Source organism: Euprymna scolopes, chromosome 2, assembly GCF_053919585.1.
Source record: "Euprymna scolopes isolate OS-2025 chromosome 2, ASM5391958v1, whole genome shotgun sequence".
Lineage (NCBI taxonomy): Eukaryota > Metazoa > Mollusca > Cephalopoda > Sepiida > Sepiolidae > Euprymna > Euprymna scolopes.
Window position 1 is genome coordinate 125,701,829 of NC_136483.1, and position 21,968 is coordinate 125,723,796.

The following is a 21,968-nucleotide window of genomic DNA, read 5'->3' on the forward strand; positions in this document are numbered from 1 at the left end:
AAAAAAATCTGAGGGAGGTGGTGTCAGGGTGATATGAGCTGGATGTCTCTACAGGATTAAAAAAAAATCATTGGATGTTAAATTATTATTTTTGGAGATTTATGAGAAAATATTTCTTCTGTATTTTGAAATAATCATCAACCAAGATTTGGAAAGAAAAAAAAATTATTTTTTTATTTCAAAAATTGCATTTTGGAAAGTGTACAGAAGTAAACACTTCTGTTTAATTTATCTGTATTTAATAGCAATTTTAAAGAAAAATTCAAAACGTTAAACTTGCACATAAAAATCACTGATGGAAATGTAAATTGAAAAAAATATTTAAATTTCCACATCTTCATTAACTTAGCTCTGAAGAAAACACATTTTTTCAGCATTTAAAAATTATTTGATTGAAAGTTAAAGAATAACTTATTTCACCTATTTTGAAACATTTCTTAATTGAAATTTAGACTTAAATTGTTCTATGACATTTCAAAGTCCATAGTTAAAGCATTCTTGGGGAAAATCTGCATTTCAAAATATTTATAGATGTAAATTCAAAGCAAAAAAAAAAAAACATTTCTTGCATTAGAAATTCTTTAATAATATTTGAAAAAGATTTTTTTATCCAAAGAATTTTCTATATTTACGATGTTTAAAAATGTTCATAAAATGTTATCAATTATTCTTTCATTATTAGATATTTTTTATGATTAAAATCTATAGAACATTAAATTTGTTTCAACTTTCATAAATATTCATTGATTAGAATTGAAATATTTTTATTTCAATGCAATATCAGATTCTTCATTGGATCATTTGTAATTAAAATTCAGTGTGATTTTAATTGATATTTCTAATACTGTGTTACCTATACAATTTTGGTTGCTTTTCAGAGATTCATTAGAGATATTAAAACTTGCATTTGAATAAAAACTAAGTTCCTCTAGATTTTATATATATATATATATATATATATATATATATATATATATATATGTGTGTGTCTGACTTGACAAGAGTGAAATAAAAAAAAATAAAAACATCTTGATTTTATTATACTTGAAATTTATACTATTACAAGAGCAGTTAACAATTTGTTTAAATTACTTATTGCATTGACAGAAAGTTAAATTTTAAAAACCTACTTTAGGTCATACAGATTATTAAAGGAATTCAGATTTAAATGTATTTCATAAGGCTTACACAATTTATGGATTAAATCACAGCTACCGAGAGAGAAGGTCAGTGAACATGACAGCATGACGTCATTACCAGATCAACATGTAAGTAAAGGGTGCCTAGTTTCCTGTGTTTAACCACGTAGCCATAAAAAAAATATATAGCACGGTGCGTACACTGCACAAGCACCATTATTATTATTATAATAACAATAATAATAAATAAATAAAAAACTGGTGCAGATCACATGAAGATTATAGTGGAGTATAGAATTCCTGTAACTGATGAAAATACGCTACACATTTTGATGAAAACCATGGGAAAAAATGGACATAGAAAAACAGAAAACCAAAACTTTAAATATAATTTCTGTATATTTCAACATATACTCTTATGGGGAAAAATCCTGCTCCCCAATAAGGGACACTCTGGATAGAAACAAAAATAAAACTTGTCTCAATCATGAAGGATTTCTCCTCCACCGACCGAGGACAGAAAAAGTGAAGTACACTGATCTTGTCCTGAAGGCCAAGAATTGTTTGTGTTTAATGTTTCTTTAATTGTTTGTTCCCTAAATTCATAATTCAGTTTTATCATTATTAGATTGTATATTGCTTTAAAATTACGTAATTTTACATAGATAATATATTTTATATTAAATAACGTTCAGTTTCATTATTAATCGAATGGGGTCCTTTCTTTTCCTTTTTACATGTTTTAATGCTCTTTTTAAAAATGTCCTCATATAGTATCGACAGTGACAGTTTGATGAATCTTACCTACATTGCCTGCAGGCATTTTTCAGTTAACAGGCCTTCTATATCTTGATGGTCGCGATTAAATGCACAAGGTGCTGAAACAACACATCATTTTTTAGGAAAATGATTTGAGATAGAAATTTCCACTAAATTATGTTTATATTATCAAGAAGTAATGAGGCATTGATTGTCTATCAATAATTCAACGTTATAAATCTATTTAAAGAAAACAATCTGAATTTTCAAATCTTTATTGAAAAAAATTCAAAATAAACTTATCTTGCATAAAACATTTTTATTTATTCAAAAATTCTCAATTCATGTGATATGAAAAATTAAAGAAAAACTTCATATATATATATATTAATCATAATTTTTGATATTTCTAAAACTCTGTCTTCCTGACTCAAATGCACCTACACTAACACCTTTTTATTTTAACTCTGCACAACTAAATCATGTTCTGCAAAGCCCAAAACAAAAACAAGTCCCCCTTCCCCTCCCTCCCTTTTATCTTTTTCCATCTCCACTTCCCTACTGGCTTCCTAACTTAAAACACACCAAGCAAGAATATTATAAACTCTTTTCCCTTTGCAGAGCTAAATCATGTTCTGCAGAACTGGGAATAAAAACAACAAAATCCACAAGTCTTTACTCGTATCTCTACCTTACTCTACAAAATCAGTCAATCGGAATCCATGAATACAGGAAGTAAATAAATACAGGAACTTGTAGTATAAAACCTTTTTTTTTTTTTTTTTTAATTTTTTTTTTTTTTCGCCCGGTCGGTAGGACATCAGAATAAGCTGACTGTGCCCCCCCCCCCTTAACTTTCAACACACCAACAATACCTAAAGAAATCAAGATTGGCTATTTGAATGTAAAAGTAGAACAATACATTTCAGCTCTGTTAAGTTGTTTCAACTGCCAAAAATGAACAAAGACATTACCCTCTGCTGAATACCCAAGCCATGTTGGACTAAAAGGAAACGAAAAAGATGAAACAACAGCAAGATCTTCATTCAAAATGAATTCCAGCAACACAAAAGTACCTTACACTGATTACAAACCGCTAATCAATAACTTTATTGTATCCAAATGGCAAGAGCTATAGAACTCGTACAAAAACAACAAACTTTACCAAATCAAACCCATCCTCAAAGAATGGGCAGAAGTTAAAGTCTCTAACAGGAAAATGACAATAAAAGAAATAATCACAGCAAGACTCCAAATAGGTCATACCGCTCATATCCACTAAAAGGCAAAGAAGCACCAAGCTGTACCCCATGTCATGAATCCTATACAGTGAAACATATCCTAACCAACTTCATAAATTTCGATCAAATAAAATACTATCAAAAAAAACAATCTGAAAGATATTTTTTACAAAACTGATTCCAAAAACCTCTTAGAATTTCTAAAAGAAACAAAGTTGTACGACAAAATAGTGGGGAAAAGATATCTAAAACCCACATAACTAGTGCCCACCGAAGAGCATTACTTTTACTCAAGTTTCAATACCAACAAAATCTAGAAAAATAACAAACAATGAATAAAACAAAAATTCTTCAACATTAAATAACCCAAAAGGATTGCTATGTTGGTAAAATAAACCAACTAAACATCGATGAGTTTTGATTGAAATTTGAAAAAGGATCTTTTTCCTAATTTTCAAAGACTTATTGGATATATTCAGATTTGCATTTGAATAGACTTTTCTTCATTTTGATCTTTCTTGCATGTGGTTTTGTAGGATTTATTTGAAAATATTTTCAGTGAATAAAAAAAACCTTTGTTTTTTAATACTTAAAGATTTTGACAATCTTTCAAAATGTTCATGGGATTAAATGAAATTATTTCATGTGAATATTTTTATTAATAAATTCAGGAAATATTTCTTTCCATTTGAAAATCTTTGAATACCATTTCACTAAGATATAAAGAAATTATTTTTCAAAGATATCAAAAGCATTTTTTCCCAGAAACTAAGAAAAATTATGAGATGATATGATTGTAATTTATGAAAAAAAAAGTTAAGTAATATTCTTTCCTACAATATGCTTGATTAAATTGCTTTTATTCAAAATGAAAGAGGAATTTTTTTCATTTCCCAATCAAGATTGGTTGTGCTGTGGTAATGCATTTTAAGTCAGTGTACCAGATCTTTGCAAATAGATTCTTTTCAGTATTAAGAGTTGATATCACTCTTTGAACACATGATGTCTATCCTGAATTCTATGGAATACAGATTCTGCAAATCAAACAAGCAGTATCCATTTTAAAGATAACAATTAAAATGAAAGTTAGAATAATTTGAATAATAACAATCAAAACTCATTCAATAAATTCCAAAAATCAATATTTATTGCAAAGATATGATTAGAAGTTCAAATAACTTTAAACTGACAACTAACAAATTCAGACATTCAATTTCATAATGAAATTGAAAAAAAAATTGTATTTTATGAAATACTAGCAGTTCAACCCGGCTTTGCTCAGACCGTGTGTACTGTTCATAACTTGCCGTACGTGTGAATACACTTCATGTAAGATTTGCAAATGCTTAGACCAAAATTTGTCTGAGTAATTTTGTAGAGACTGCAGAGGTCGTTCTTTTTTTTAACTTTGACCCCTTAACATTTATTATTTTGGTCTCAAATCAAAATATAAAGTTTTACCCATGTCCCAGTTACCTACATCTAAAATTTCAAGTATTTAGACCCAAAATTGGCGGAGGAATTTGGTAGAATCTGCAACGGTCAAGTCTTTCTACTTTGACCTTTTGGCAGTGAAATTTTCGCCTCAAAACTGATTAAAATGCTTGTCGCATGTCTGAATACCCGTTATATATAAATTTCAAATGTTTACATCCAAAATTGGCTGAGTAGTTTGCTAAACACTGCAAAGGTCAAATTTTTTTTAACTTTGACCCCTTGGCAGCTCAAATTTTCGACCCAAGCCGATTAAAAAGCTTGCCGTATCTCTGAATACCTTTTATGTAAACTTTCAAATGTTTAAACCAGAAATTGGTTGAGTAATTTGGTAGAAACCGCAGAGGTCAGATTTTTGTTAACTTTGATTCCTTAACATTTACTTTTTTGGGCTCAAATCAAATTAAAAAGTTTGATCCATGTCCAAGTAACCTACATTTAAAAATTTCAAGTGTTTAGTCCCAAAATTGGAAGAGGAGTTTGGTAGCGTTTTCAAAGGTCAAATTTGACCCCTTGACAGCCAAATTTCTGCCGAAAACCAATTAAAAGATTTTTCCAGATTTCAATACTCCTTATATCAAATCTAGAGTTTCTCAACAGAAAATTGACAGTTATTTGGTAAGGCAATGTATGCAGATACAGACATTTTCACTTTTATAGATATATATATATATATAGAGATATTTTGGCAAGTAGTGCCATATAATCTGCCAAAATCTTATCCTTTTATTTTATATTTAGCAAATCCCACCAATCACACTATTTACTTATTCATTCAATCATTAAATCTCATTACAAATTAACCCCCATTTTTTTATCACTATGAAACAAATTGCAAAAAAGTTGACATGTATAACATGTTTCTATCAAATCTTATGACCTACATGCCAAATTATCAGATTATTAAGAAAAGTTAGTGACATATGCATAATTATTACTAATTTTGATTAAATTAAAATTTCTGGAAAAGTGTCACTTTGATTAAATTATAATTTCTGGAAAAGTGTTTGACAAGATACACCTGAAGGTCGGAGGTTATATTGACTGAAATGTTGTGAAAATGACACTCAAGATGAGAAAAGTAGTCTGAAGAATCCAAATAATACATATTTGAGGTTTGTTTTGTATGGTTAGCATGTTATATTTTTGGTGTGGATATATTTCTTTGAAAAGGTCTATGATACAAATCTCTAGGCACAAAAGGAACATAAATGGATTTACATGCCAAACCAAATAAATCATCTCAAGGCTGAGACTTCATAGGAACATTAGAATTATTAAATCTGTATGTAAATTAGCAAAAAAATTTGGCATTCTACTAACATGCACAACTGCAGATAGACTTGCCCCTTGCTCTTCCGCACAAATTAACAGCTTTCTCTAACACCATAGTAAGATTTTTTTTTCTGTTATATTCTCTTCTACATATGCAAAATACATTAAACAAGCTGGGGAAGTAAATCTGGTCACTGATAGTTGCTTACAAAACAAAAAATTTGAGCACAATCGTTTTAACTACTGTTAGTGAATTTGGTGGCTTTGTGTTACATGCTCAATTTGATTATTGAAAAATTATTTTGACTATTGAATCTTTTCAAACTTTTCATTTTAGATGCGAAATGGTAAAAAGACTGCGGTGCTAGTTGTTCTTCCTGCGCTGAAAAAGAAGGAACGTCTCTTTCATGTTTACCGTCCAAACACAGGTCTACAGCCCCGTTCAGAATCACCAGCTGAACTAAAGAAAAAATTTTATAAGGTAATATATATGCATGGAAATTCTGGGCGCAATCAACTGGGAGTGGAATGCACCTTTAAACTATTTCTTTAGGTGAGGAAGACTATTAAAAACCTGTAGCAATAATGGGCAGCCAAAGATGTTTATCTGTTATTTATAGAAAAATGCTCATCATGCTTAATGAATGAGATTGCTCATATATTCATGTATTTCATATACCCATTATATTTATATTTGCACCATGATCACTTAAGAAAGTCGGTCAGGTGGTATATCTGTGTTATATAACATTTTGAAAAAGATCTCTTCGTCAGATATTTATTTGACTTTGCTTCAAATGTGCTGTTGTAAACAGTAAGTCTTGCAGTATATGAAATACATGAATATGTACACATGTATTTGTAAGTTGTATTAATAAAACTTTCTCACCTGCTTCAGCTTGTGTCTTTCCGTTACTTCTGCATTGCCTTCTACACGTTTCATTTAACTACATACTATACAATGCTTCAAGCCAACTACATCCACCTCTTATTGGTCCTGGATATGACCTCAAACTATATCCAATGGTGAGGTCCCACCTTGCGGGCTTTGGGGAGTGTGGAGCCACCCTTTAATTGCCATTGCTCCCAGGTCCACTCTGACCTGGAGTGGTAGTACCTGTTAGGGTCCCAACTATGGGTTAAATAGAATCTGAGGTAAAAAAAAATATATACTCCATTAAAAATTGTTCCTCAGAATAACTAGATTCGGCATTAAATAACCTGAAAAAGGTTGATATGCCGTAAAACAAAAACAACCAACCAACCAACCACCTCTTATCCAATATAACTAAATCAAAACATCCAACATGTGGTCAGGTGATGTGTGAGGGCTGGTTGGCATTCTACTAGAGTCTAAAGCGAAGAATTAACCTCACTACCAGGGTTGGAGAGGTATGGTAAATATTTCTGCCCCCTCTCACCTCCAAAAAAAAAAAATCAAGTAGCACCAAAACAGTGTGAGTACTCATTTTTCAGTAAACAAACTACCAGCCATTGAGCCACGTCTGAGGAATCACTGTACATTTTCAATAAAATAATGACTGCTCTCGTTTTTCTTCCATATTCCAGTTTTATGGTATATAAGAATAGCAGTTCCGTGATTCTAATGTACTCATTTCATCATTAATACTTATACCCATTGACTTTCTTTTTACGTTTTTCATATTTTTAACATATGATTTATGTAACAACAAAATACTTATGTTACCAAGGCACTTTAGAGAAATTCAACTGAACTTTTGATCATATATAAATCCAGACAATATAATAAGTTTGATAAAACTTTGAATTTTGTATTAATAGATGTAACTCATTTTATTTGAATGAATGCATGAAAAAAAATATACAAACTAAAACCTCAAAAAATAAAAGTGAAAATTGAACATAAAAATATGACTGTCTTTACTTTCTTTCTCTTTCTGCCTTTGTAGGTGTTGCCAGATGAAGCCAAATCCTGGTGGTCAGATCAATTCCAATCATCTGCAAAAACTTGCATTCATGCTTATTGGTATGTCATTTCAGTTTGATCTTTTACATTAATAGATTTAGTTTTGCTTTTTCCTTTCCTGTTCAGTCACACTTCTACTGCGACCTGTGTAAATAAGATAGCCCTTGCACTAGTTATATAATCTGCTAATGTCATGAAGTCTGGAAGCCATTCCGTTGTATTGAATTGAACATCGTCCAAAAGTGGCTATTTTCTTTACGTAAAGACACGCAATTATATTCCATTAGAATACATGCAATTATAACAGAATTTCTTGCCGGGGAAATGCAGTAAAGCAAGAGATATTTATATATATATTATTTTTTTAAGTTTGTTTATTTATTAAAATTTTGAATTTAAGAAAGCTAAAATGACATGCTTTTTTTTTCTTTTTTACTTAAAAGAAATATACACTTATCACAAATGTTTCATTTCATTGAAGGAATTTGTCAGACTAACATTTAGCACGGTGAATTCTTTTAGTAGAATGAGACGAACGTTTGTGTAGCTCACTTGCTAGAAGTATATGTTTTGACTCCTTATGTTTGCAGAGTATTATGGTTTGTTCTTGAAATAAAAACTATTTTATATGAAAAAAATAACATCTACTTTATTAGTAAAAAGCATAAACATGGTTTATTAGTTTTAATGTTCAAATATCATGGTTTTAATATGGAGCAAAGTAAAATACTAAATGCATTTTATTTTATTAGATTTATAAAAATAATTTACGCAATTCAAGAAAAGATCAACATTTATACAAAGGAAAAATTAGACTGGCATAAATATAATCATGTTAGTAGTAGCTAAAAATCTTTTATCAACAGTTTTATAATAGTTTCCAAATAATCTGCAGTAAACGCACTGTTTGACAGTTTGCCTGCATCATTTTTCAGTACAAGTGTCAGAATCCATGTTTACATTAGCAACACACATAAAAAAATTGAAATTACCAAAATCTCAATAATGGTATACAAAGAACTTGATAAGCTCAGAAAGAATCTTTTTAAATTTTTTTAAATCGGAATAAAATTATGGAAGTTATGACTATTTTTGTACCTTTCACATTTGGATATGTTTCCCTCTTTAAAACCATATGCATTTTGTAACATTTTTTACACTATTTTTTCAGTAAAAATGTTATATCTTTGTTAAAACACAAGATTAAGCAATGAAATTTGCTGTATAAATGTATTTTTGTGCAAGAAATCAGAATATGCTACTGAAAATCTCCAGAAATTAATGGTTTCCAAATAATCTGCAGTAAATGTACGTAAATAGGCTGCAATTCCTTAAAAATACCATGTATCCATTAAAAGAAAAGAAGTTAGAGAAATCCAAATTGAATTGTAATGCATTTTATGTACAAATAACTGAAATCGAAATCTAGGTATGTTTAAAAATTAATATATTGCAATATTTATTTGGTATTATTGTAGATTCTGTTATCCCCCACCCTTCACTCTAAGCACATTTCCAAAATATGTGATTCTACCTTTGTACCTGTGAACGCCTTGATAAAATTTAATGAAAGATAAACAAAAATTATTTTAGAATTTAATGTAACATGATTCCTCATTTTGAGTCATTCCAGCATTTTAAGGCAGGGAACCCATTTTTTTTTTTTATGAGAGATCCTTGACATTTTTCTTTTTTTCTAAAAGGCACTTGTGTGCTTTTATGAGGGTCTTTGTGCAATTATGAGAGGGAAGCGAGGTTGCGACTTTGACTTTGGGTTAATGATAGGGCTAAGGAAAATTATGTGTGAACATCCTGAAGACTTGATAGAAACAAAACCAAAACAATTTTAGAATTTAGAGTGAGCAGGTTGGTTTCACATAAATTTAATGTAAAATAATTAACCATTTTGAGACCATTCTAGCATTTTAGAACAGTTAACTAATTCAGTTTTTTATGGGAGATAAATCATGTGCACTTTCTTTTAAGGAAAGATCGTTTTTTTACACTTATATGTAGCTTACAGAAAAATTTTGTTGGGTGGAGAGCTTGCCACTCCTCTGACTTTGCATTATTGTTAGGACTAAAGAAGGTTTGCTACTTGTACCTAAGGTTTGAGGTAGGGCTAGGGGAGTTGTTTTTTTGTTTGTTTGTTTGTTAAAAAGGCATTTGATACCCATTTTATAAGAATTACGACAGACAAAAATTAATGTTATTTAAAACAAGTGACGTCACTCTAACAAAACATGACGTTTGGAAAAGTATCAAGTATTTTTTGCGCATCTATTGAAATAAAAAAAAACTTTTTACTAAAGCTGACAAATTGTTCACAAATTTTGAATGAATTTGATTTTTTATTTTCAACTAACCTGGGTGTCTCGCATTGCCCAGGTGTTTGATGGTGTGTGTTGAGCAAAAAAAAAAAAAAAGTGGTAGTAGGCAGGCTTGAACCTGTACTGCGAAGGAAGAAAAGAATGTGAAAAAAAAAGTGACATCTTTGCCGTTGCATCCATTGCCAAACTGGAAGTAGCAAAGGTTTAAATTAAGGCTAGTCAATCAAAAAGAAGGGATGACTTTTGAAAATATCGGCAAAAAAATGTAGAAATGTGCCCAGTTGAGGGTAAAGAAATTAATGTTTTTAGCCAATTTTTTTATATTTCTCGTCTGAAGGGTTGAACTTAAAAACGATACCGATCTCATGAAAATCCGTCACCTCTGTACAAAACTTTAAAACAGACATGCAAACATATATACATTCAAACAGACAGGTGAGATATACCTATTTCATCCAATCCCGAGCAACGCTGGGTATTCTTCTAGTACATATATCCACCTCTCTCGATCGTCCTCCTCTCTCGATCGTCCTCCTCTCTCGATCGTCCTCCTCTCTCGATCGTCCTCCTCCCTCTCTCCTCTCTCGATCGTCCTCCTCCCTCTCTCCTCTCTCGATCGTCCTCCTCCCTCTCTCCTCTCTCGATCGTCCTCCTCCCTCTCTCCTCTCTCGATCGTCCTCCTCTCTCTCTCTCCTGTCCTCTCTGGATCGTCCTCCTCCCTCTCTCCTGTCCTCTCTGGATCGTCCTCTCTCTCTCTCCTGTCCTCTCTGGATCGTCCTCTCTCTCTCTCCTGTCCTCTCTCGATCGTCCTCTCTCTCTCTCCTGTCCTCTCTCGATCGTCCTCTCTCTCTCTCCTGTCCTCTCTCGATCGTCCTCTCTCTCTCTCCTGTCCTCTCTCGATCGTCCTCTCTCTCTCTCCTGTCCTCTCTCGATCGTCCTCTCTCTCTCTCCTGTCCTCTCTCGATCGTCCTCTCTCTCTCTCCTGTCCTCTCTCGATCGTCCTCTCTCTCTCTCCTGTCCTCTCTCGATCGTCCTCTCTCTCTCTCCTGTCCTCTCTCGATCGTCCTCTCTCTCTCTCTCTCCTGTCCTCTCTCGATCGTCCTCTCTCTCTCTCTCTCCTGTCCTCTCTCGATCGTCCTCTCTCTCTCTCTCTCCTGTCCTCTCTCGATCGTCCTCTCTCTCTCTCTCTCCTGTCCTCTCTCGATCGTCCTCTCTCTCTCTCTCTCCTGTCCTCTCTCGATCGTCCTCTCTCTCTCTCTCTCCTGTCCTCTCTCGATCGTCCTCTCTCTCTCTCTCTCCTGTCCTCTCTCGATCGTCCTCTCTCTCTCTCTCTCCTGTCCTCTCTCGATCGTCCTCTCTCTCTCTCTCTCCTGTCCTCTCTCTCCTGTCCTCTCTCTCTCTCTCCTGTCCTCTCTCGATCGTCCTCTCTCTCTCTCTCTCCTGTCCTCTCTCGATCGTCCTCTCTCTCTCTCTCTCCTGTCCTCTCTCGATCGTCCTCTCTCTCTCTCTCCTGTCCTCTCTCGATCGTCCTCTCTCTCTCTCCTGTCCTCCTTCTCTCTCTCGATCGTCCTCTTTCGATCGTCCTCCTCTCCTCTCCTCTCTCGATCGTCCTCCGCTCTCCTCTCCTCTCTCGATCGTCCTACTCTCGCTTTTTCACTTTCTCGTTTTTTAAATTTTTCTTGTAGATTGTTCTTAATTTGTTTTTTATCTCCTCTTGTTGATTGTTGTCTTTCTCATCTTGTTGTCTTTCTCGTTCCTTATCCTCTCTTTCTTGTCTTGTTCATAGTCCTCTATCTTTTGTTAATCGGCCTTGTGAACTAGGGCTGTAGAATACGCAGACTGCACCTCTGTAAAGGGTAAGTCCCCATGCTCGATGAGGCCTCTATTTGACTATGAATTGAGACCTGTAATGCATCAGGAGCAGTTATGAATCTCGCAACAATGGTCATGGCACTTCACTTTGGCCCTTATTTGATCTGACAGGTTATCAGATTGGGCCTGATCAGATTTATTGGCTGGTCTTGACATGGTTTAGATATATATGATTATTTTTTTTCCAACCGTATTATCCAACCTATTCTATTTAAACATTTCCTAACCCTTTTTACTAATGAGCTAGAAGGCAAACGGTTGACGGTTTAGTGTGGTAAGAGAAGGTGATGACTCCTGTTATTGAGCCAAACAAACCTAGAATTTGTCAGAGGATCAGACTTTTTCTTAGCACAAGTTCATTGGTATTATATCCCATCTCGGACAATGCAAATAGGTTACCCTCTTGGTTAATTCCCAACTGTAGTTGGACTCTGTGGTGGAATCAATGAAAATCTAAACTCAATCATGGCCTTGTTTTTTTAAAAAAAAACCCAAAGGTATTTATTCAATTTAGATACTGAAACTTAGACTTCTCAAAATTTATTATTATAGATTCATGGGATGGAATACAAACTGGACAAATTATCCCCTTTTTCTAATTGAAAAAGTTATATCAATTAAGTCAAATCCAAAAAATGATTAAAAACTTCAAAATGGTAATCTGTTAGTGGAAGTTCAAATGAAGAAACACAGAAAAATTGCTGAAAATGAATCCACAACATCAAATGCAAAGTGTATCCAAACACTAAATTAAATACCTCAAAAAGCTTTATAAGAAGCAGAGCTTTCATTAGCAACACCAGAAGAAATTGAAATGGCATTAAAAAAACATGTTGTAAAAGAATATAAGAGAATTACCATCAGACAAAAGAACAAAACTATACAGACACATATATATTCTCTTTTGTTAAACCATCAATACCAGAAGATTGGCTAGAGGAAGGCTGCAGTAATTTGTATCAACTCTCCTGCAATGTTTCAAGCGTCAGAAATTTGCTCATCACAAAAACATTTGTAGAGGACAAGTGTGTAGGAAGTGTGATAAATGTGACCCAAACCACACAATGACTACAAAAACATTAAATGTGCAAATTTCCATGGAGAACACTGCCTTCTCAAGGACCTGCAATGTCTTCAAGAAAGAAAAGGAGATAATGTTTGTAAAACATACCAAAAATTTACCATTCCCAGAAGCTAGAAATATTTTTGAAAGCTATATGGGAAGAAAAACATTTGTACAAAAAACAAATAAAAAAATCTTAGAACATCATGCAAATAGAAAACTATAAAAAAAAAAAAAAACTCATAGAAAATTTAATAAATTTGAATACAAATGAATGGCCATCATTTCAAGAAAATCTTCAAAAAATGTATTCAACAGAAACAAAACTGAGCATATTATGAAAAAAAAATTAAATGTGGTTAAAAATGTAGAAATACCCAGAGAGTTCTTGGACGGCTAAATCTACAAGTGAAGGTACCAAAGATCACTAATCTGATTTTTGGATTCTCACAAAGACATAATCTATATATATAAAAATGTAAAGTTGGTTCGTTCTAAAAGAATAAAACCATATTTCTACGTTACCAATTTATTTGAAATTTTCAGACAACCCATTTTTAGAGTCGAGGTATGTTTTTATGTTATTAAAATAAATTTACCTAATTAAAATTAAAATATTAAATAAAATAAATATATTTTTTTAACCGTTTCTGCGAATCTGTTCTGTTGATAAAACTGAACTTCCGGTTCGATTCATTTCACAGCCACGAATTGACGAAAGGTTTCATTTTCTGTTAACTCGATAAGTAAAAAAAAAAAAAAAACATATTTCATTTGTTTATCTTCCAAATTTTTTAATTTACACATCTTTTCTTTATTATATAAGGCAAAAAAAAAAAAAAAGTTTGTTGCTTGCTTTTGAGTTTTTTTTTTTTGTTTTTCGATATAAGATTACTCATGCAGAGAGTGATCCGTGCTGAAATAATGTTATTATTTAAAAAGTCATTCTTAACATGGGAGGTAAGGATGTTTTGTACCTATTCTGTACTTTAACCTTACAATTGAATAAATAAAAAAAAAAAACATATCGTAAAACGTTATTTAAACGTGGAAATATGATTTAAAAAATAGCGCGGATCGCTCTCTGCATTAGCACCATTTTTATTTATTGCGGACTATTATTCTCATCTTTATTAGTTGTTGTTTCACGAATTTTCGGCCAACTATTCCTCTGGCCTTCATGCAAAGAAGTCCTTTTATAAATGTTCAGTAACTTTTTCCTTTTATTATTCTTAAAGAGTAAAACTTTTCTTATTCATGAAAGGAGTTAAGCCTACGTAAATAAATAAATGTTTGTACACGTGACAAATTATCAATAAATGGTTTAGTTACTTTTTTTAAAAAATGTTTGTAAAAGTGCGAAAGGCGACGTTGTACAACCATTACTCCCATGCTTAATTTCTATACTTATAGGTTTTTGGAATTTTTTTTCACTGGATTATTATTGATTAAACAGATTATTAAAAAAAAAAAATGTAAAAAAGAAATCATTATTTCGACATTTGAAAGTGGTGCTCACTTTTTAGTTACAACGTTCTGATTAATCAGTCACCCATTTTGTAAGGAATAAAGGTAAAATCCATTGAAAGCGGTCGGTGGTTCTATGAGAAAATAAAGCTGTGTACGCATTATAAATGTTTCTTTTCTGTGTCTTACGTTATACATTAGTACATTAGGGGTCATTTCAAGTTAAAAGTTTATTTACTGCACCCATCTGGACTAGAGAAAATCATGATTTAAATGTGTGTGTGTCTCGTCTAAATAACTAACGATAATTCTCTGATATGGCCGACCAGACGGGTGATCAAGAAATCAGATCGAGCGTCCCGCGTACCGGAAAACGAAATGAGACTAGCGAAATGAGCCAAATCGAAATTGAATTTTATTTACGTTTGAATAAAAAACAGTCGAGTTAATTTTTTTATTCAAGACCCCCCCCCCCCAAAAAAAAAAAAAAAAACACGGCCAAAAAAAAAAAAATTTATCCACCAAGAAAATAAAACATAACAAATTAATCTGAAAAGCGCAAAGTTCAAGCAAAAGAAAAAAAAAAAAAAAGGCCAATTGTCAATTTGATCTCATTTCGTTTTCCGGTACGCTCGATCTGACTTTTTGATCACCCGTCTAATAATTTGGTATTTTTTTAGATTAGGTCCACCTCCACAATTTTCCTTTCAATGACGACATTTATAGGTTTCCGAGTATGCTGAACATGCAAATTGCATTGAAATTTTGCGGAAATAAATAGTTGTATTATGCATTGTATTCTTCGGCGGCCATCTTTTTACGTGCCCACGCGCCATAAACAAATACACACACGTAAAAAAGATGGCCGCCAAAGATTACAATGCATAATACAACTTTTTATATCTTGATAACTACTTATTTCTGCAAAATTTCGATGCGATTTTCGTATTCAGCATAGTCGAAAACCATTTCAAGTCGTCATTTAAAAGAAAATTGAGGAGGTGGACCTAATCTAAAAATTTACCAATAATTTTTAATCCCGTACACCTCCCGATACATTGCTTCGTCAACATGCGACCATTTTATATCTCCCGAAGACACTTCCGTATTTAGAAAAAAAATAAATAAATAAATAAAAAGTGACCGATTTACCAGAACGTGGTAACTAAAAAGTGAGTACCCCTTTCAAATGTTGAAATGATTTTTTTTTTTTTCAATTTTTTTTCATAATCTGGTTCAATCAATAATAATCCAGTGAAAAAATTTCAAAAAACCTATCAGTATAGAAACTCCACCACGTAAGTAAATAAATAAAAAATGTTACGTGCGCATGCGTTAGCCTTGACTAGGGAGGTACTAAGGGAACGACTATTAAATAATTCTGCGGGTCGCCATGGAACTCAACGCCCAAGGAGTACCAAAATAGTTTTCATGATCTGAAGAAATTTTTTTTTTCGAAAAGTGGGTGATCACTTTTCCATCTAAATTTAACTTAAAATGAGCACCCACTTTCTAGCCACCTGAGGAAGGGGCATTTATTTTCGTGTTTATTGGTTTAAAGGTTTTTTTGACAAGGCAGTTTGGTACGCGAATGCATATTTAACAGTTTTCGTTTATGCTCACGCATAGCATAAACAAAGGCTACGTCTGTGAAATGGAAAATAGTCGCAGAGTTCAGGGGTTAATACCATGCAAAAGAAATCAAACAAAAAGACTTTTTAGCCAAGAAACACACAGAAAGAAAAAAAAAATAGCATCCATTTTTTTTTTTTTTCTATCGAATTCATTTGCTGCTTTTTATTGAAAACTATTTTCCCCCGGATTTTTGATATAATTTTCCATTAAGGGCTGTGGGTCTCACGTTTGTAAATAACAAAAAATTACATTTTCGAAAAGTGGGTGATCACTTTTCAATGTAAATTTAACTTAGAATGAACACCCACTTTCTGGCCACCTGAGAGAGGGGCATTTTTCTGTTTCTTGGCTAAAAAGTTTTTTGTTTGATTTCTTTTGCATGGTAATAACCTCTGAACTCTGGGACTATTTTCCATTTAACAGCCGTAGCCTTCGTTTACGCTATGCGTAAGCATAAACGAAAGCTGTTTAGCCAATAAACATGGGAAAAAATCCCCCCTCTCTCAGGTGACTAGAAAATGGGTGCTCATTTTAAGTTAAATTTACATGGAAAAGTGATCGCCACTTTTTCGAAAAAGTAATTTCTTCATATCATAAAAACTATTTTTTTGCGACGGAAACGGTTTGCAGATTCTTTTTAGCACACCGAAATCTACAATAAAATATTTTGTTATATATGAACGTGAAATGGGCCTTAAAGTAAAATAATACCGGATTTTTTTTAGCAGATTTGCCGTTTAGTTGTACAAATATCCTCAAACCAGGTAATCACTAAAAGGGATTTTTAAAATTCGTCACCTGTATCGAGCAAAAGTTTAAAACCACCGATTATATGCCAGCCTACATCATGGTAACATATATTGAGTGAGTTCCTAACAGTATTTTGTATAGTTTTTTAGTTTAAACTCATTTTCCCAAAATTTCCCCAAACTTAACGTGTTCGATACAGTCTGCCACCATTTGTCTTTTTCAGATATACCGATAAACATTGAATGTTTTTGAACCGATTATACATTACATAAAAACACTAAAATCTTATCCAGTTAGGTGGAACACTTACTTTTCTTGCCTTTGATAACATTTATTTGTTATATATTTATTTTTTGACAACTTCTTTGTATCTGTGTTTAGTAATATAAACCCTTTTCATTTAATGTAACGTTTAGTCGGCTCGAAAAACAGTGTTTATTGGTGTATTTGAAAGCTACAAATGGTGGTGGACACTGTTGATTACTTTAAGTGAGTTAAAACTAAAAAAACTATACAAAATACTGTCAGAAACCTACCGATTATGTCAGCCTATTTCATGGTAACATATATTCGGTGAGTTTCAGACACTGTTTTGTATAGTTTTTAGTTTTCAACTTACTTTCCCAAACTTAACGTATTCAACAGAATTCGCGACCATTTCTGTTTTTTGAGTCAAACATTTTACATTACATAAAAACACTAAACAATTATCCAATTAGGTAGAAACGTAAATTACCTTACCTTTGCTTTCATTTATTTGTTTTTGGACGACTTTTTCGAATCTGTGTATAGTAACCCCCCCTCCCCCCACGATCAACCAAATATTAATTACTAAATCACATTTTTTAAAACAACAAAAAAAAAAGCATTTAGCGTTTCAATATTTTTGCTATGTTCGGCTTCATCCACTGATTGTTGGTCAAGTCCAAAACATGAATGATTGACAGAAACTCTCGAGGATCCAGATTAAATTCTGCAAGAGTACCATTTTTTTCAGTTTCGCCTTCTTTTTCACTTTTTGCAGTGGATTGCTGTACTAATATAAGAAACATGCATTTTCTCTTTTATTAAATTTTTCCATTACACCAAATTGAGCCACTGCAACGCGTGGCAGGGTACAGCTAGTTAAAAATAAAACAAAAGAAAATACAATAAAAAAAATCAGAGCTCAAGTAAAAGAATAACACAACCTGCTTTGATAACAAAAAAAAGTCAAGGAACCCGAACAAATTGGGATTGAAAATAAAGCTCCAAGCTGGTTTAAACATTGTTTCACACACATATGTGTATGTATTCTCTACATTCCAAAACTTAATCCAGCGGGGTGTGTGTTTGCAAGTTGAGTATTTATGTAGACTGGATTTTATTTTTAGATAACTCGTATTGGTTGATATGCATAGAATCTAAACAGCCAGATTAAAATTGTTTATAAAAATGTGTATCGATTGAACATTTATAATTTGTTAAAATATATAAATTTGTTGAAATTGTTCTTCATTTTTTTATTCAACTTTTATAAAATTTTAGGTGTTAAATGACTCAAAATGGGTTCATACTCCAGAAAACAAAATAACCAACCCTCTTGTTAATCATCTTCTCCCCCTTCTTGTTAATCGTTTGGTGTCCGTGACCGTCTCCCCACCCTGGTGTCCATGGTACTCGCTCTCTTTCATCCCTGTTTGACCTCTTGTTTATTGTTTCCTCCCTCCACCTTCTCTGTCTTAACCGTCATCAGCAATCAATCACACATATAAATATTTTTCCCCGCTTTTTTTTTTTTTTTCAACTTACAAGGATAACTCATAAAATGTTCTTTGTAAAATGATCTTTTTTTTTTTTTTCAACTTACAAGGATAACTCATAAAATGTTCTTTGTAAAATGATCTTTTTTTTTTTTTAACTTACAAGGATAACTCATAAAATGTTCTTTGTAAAATGATCTTTTTTTTTTTTTAACTTACAAGGATAACTCATAAAATGTTCTTTGTAAAATGATCTTTTTTTTTTTTAACTTACAAGGATAACTCATAAAATGTTCTTTGTAAAATGATCTTTTTTTTTTTTTTCAACTTACAAGGATAACTCATAAAATGTTCTTTGTAAAATGATCTTTTTTTTTTTTTTTCAACTTACAAGGATAACTCATAAAATGTTCTTTGTAAAATGATCTTTTTTTTTTTTTTTCAACTTACAAGGATAACTCATAAAATGTTCTTTGTAAAATGATCTTTTTTTTTTTTAACTATTGACTGCTTAACTTTAGATCATCTAAAAATAAAATGTTTATATGAGGAAACTTCTTTTTCAGGAAAGGAAATTGTAAAAAGACAGCCATGGGTTTACATTGTGAAATTGGTTTGCGCACAAGGACTTACCATGTTCTAAGTGGCTCTGTGCTGAGTGTCTGGAGCAAAGTCGAAAATGTCCTCACCTCTTTACCGGGAGGAAACTCTTCCAAAATGCAGATTATTCGACTTAGGACGGATGATAATCGAAGAATTGTTGGTAAGTTTACTTATGTTTAAATATTGTTTCGAATGGATCTAATAAAAAATGATAATGAAAAATGAATCTGATTTATTTATATGTTAAAAGTCCACATATGCTTCTAGGATAGTGATTCAAAGGTTATATAGGTTTTTTTGAAGCATGAAAACGATGTTACTTTTTGTATTTAATATTTTTATTGTTATTTTTTATATTTCAAGCGGACCTCCGCTCTTGGTCACAAAAAAGTATCGAAATGAAAAAGAAAGCTGTTGAAAAAACTAACTTTGTACTTCGTAGTATGGACAGCATTTATTCCTGGCAACCATGTTCAAAATGGATTCATGCTTCAAAAACCCCTCATGACCTAAACCTTTAAATCACTATATATAGTGAGATATATATATATATATATATATATATCACCCCTCTTTAAACATTTAAATCACTATATATATAATACTTCAAACTTGGCTCATAGTTATCAATTGCACATCCAGTTCAAACAATTCTTTGACTCCTACTAATTGAAAAACTAATTTTTCTAACACAATGCTATAATAATTTCTTCTTCCCAAATAATATTAAATCAAAATTCTTTATCTATTTTTACTATACAACCTTCAAAGGTGTCAGCTATGACAGATGTATCCATCATATATTCTTCTGAAACTCACTACCTCCTAAAATATAACACTGATTGAAATATATATAAATATTGATATGGTCTTTTTTTTTTTTTTATATTCAAATATTGGTTTAAAACTACCTTTTTATAATAACATTAACTGATTTCAATGTTCATTTTATTTTAAAATGACTGGATATATTTTTTATGTCTGGATTTAGATTTGGTTTTAAGATGGGATAGTTTATACCCACTGACCCAAATGAATCTGCCTAAAGATCCAGAAGAATCATAATTTTCATTCGTGACATAGGGAGTAAAAGACAAAAAGATGGGATTATTAGAAGCCTTAAAAGTTATTTGCCTGTACTTACCTTCTAACTAAAATAGTCTTTATACTTTTGCTTCACTTTTTTATTTCTTGAGACATTGTGATAAAATGATAGCTTTTAAAGAATGATTATTTATTGAAGTTTAAAGCCAATTAGAGATGATTTTCTATTATCTATTATATATCTATATACAGGGTGACCCAAACAAAAGCTAAATGGAGGCCATCTAGAACATATGCTCTAGAACGGAGAAAAAAAAAGGGCAAAGACCTTTGTGTTTTGATGTGATGTTTTGAATATAATAAACTAGTTATGACCAAAGTTTCATTTCATTCGGACAAAACACTAAGAAACAAGGCCTAATTAAAGTTGGGGCCCCTTTTTTTGTGGGGGGGGGCACCCTGTATTAACATCCATATTCGCTTCAACCGTTATCAATCTGACATCCCTTAAAAGGAAAGTGGAATATTCCAAACAGCTAATAAAACAAAAATGAAATGGTGTCGCTGATAAGGCTACATTCTGATTGGAAGAGGAAAACCATTGGTCGATGCAACTCGCCACCAGCACCAACCGCCACCACTGCCGCAATAATCTCTACCACAAATGCTGCCAAAACTATCACTATCATCTATTGCTACCATTACCTCCACCATGATATCAACTAGTTGTTATTGCTTTGTGAGGGCTGACTAGGCCAATTTGTGTTGGATGGTCTGTTTTTTCCTGGATTTTCGGTGTTATGTAATAAATTTATAAAAAGTCTTTTTTGTATACATTTGGACAAATGGTAAAGTCTTTTCCAGAAATGACGTCACGATGGTGGTGATGTTGGTGGGAAGCAAAACATAATTATGTTGCTTCTAAAAGTGCTCTGGAGGCTTCCAGAGAGTATCAATCCTTTTTTATGCAGGGGTAGGAGGGATAATATCTGTTTAATTGTCACAAGGATGCATTATCTCCTCTGTTTTTGTTTAGACGGAAGTGGGGGAAAAAGTGTTCGTTTTGTTCTCACACTAACAGGCTTTAAAAGCATTATTTTCTTTTTCTTTGTTTAGTAATAGTTAACATGCGACATTCATACCTATATATAAAAAAAAACAAAAAAACTCTTAGCTGTAACAAAAAAAAATCTTACCTGTGACATATATAAAATTATTAAAACCAAAAATTACGTAAAATCATCGAATAGTATAATTTTAAATAATAAATAAGGTGCTTCTGCAGTATAGCACCCATATGAAAAAATAAACTCTTAGCCATAACATACAGAAAATTTAGTACAACAGAAAATTACATAAAATAACTGAAAAATTGCATTTTTTAAATAAGAAATAAGATACTTGTACAGTAATCAACCCAAGAAATAATGTACTTGTATAGTACCCGTACAAAAAAAAAAAAGAATCTTACCTGTGACGACCATAAAAGTTTTTAAAACTGATAATCATGTCAAATCATGGAGTAGTATGAATTTTCATCATTTTCTCATATAGGTAGAATACAGTAAAAGTACCTTATTTCTCCTATTATTATGAAAGCGGAAGG

General features: G+C 32.1%; 1 protein-coding gene across 2 annotated transcripts in view; it reads left to right on the forward strand.

Moving 5' to 3' along the window:
* The window catches only part of LOC145295939 (protein strawberry notch homolog 1-like), a 329,531-nt gene that overhangs the window by 294,435 nt on the left and 13,128 nt on the right, over positions 1 to 21,968 (forward strand). For both annotated transcript variants that reach the window (XM_080141823.1, XM_080141832.1), the window contains exons 28-30: positions 6,246 to 6,389; positions 7,840 to 7,916; positions 19,282 to 19,478. In XM_080141823.1, coding sequence (XP_079997949.1) covers positions 6,246 to 6,389; positions 7,840 to 7,916; positions 19,282 to 19,478 — 418 coding nt within the window. The remainder of the gene's footprint in view (positions 1 to 6,245; positions 6,390 to 7,839; positions 7,917 to 19,281; positions 19,479 to 21,968) is intronic.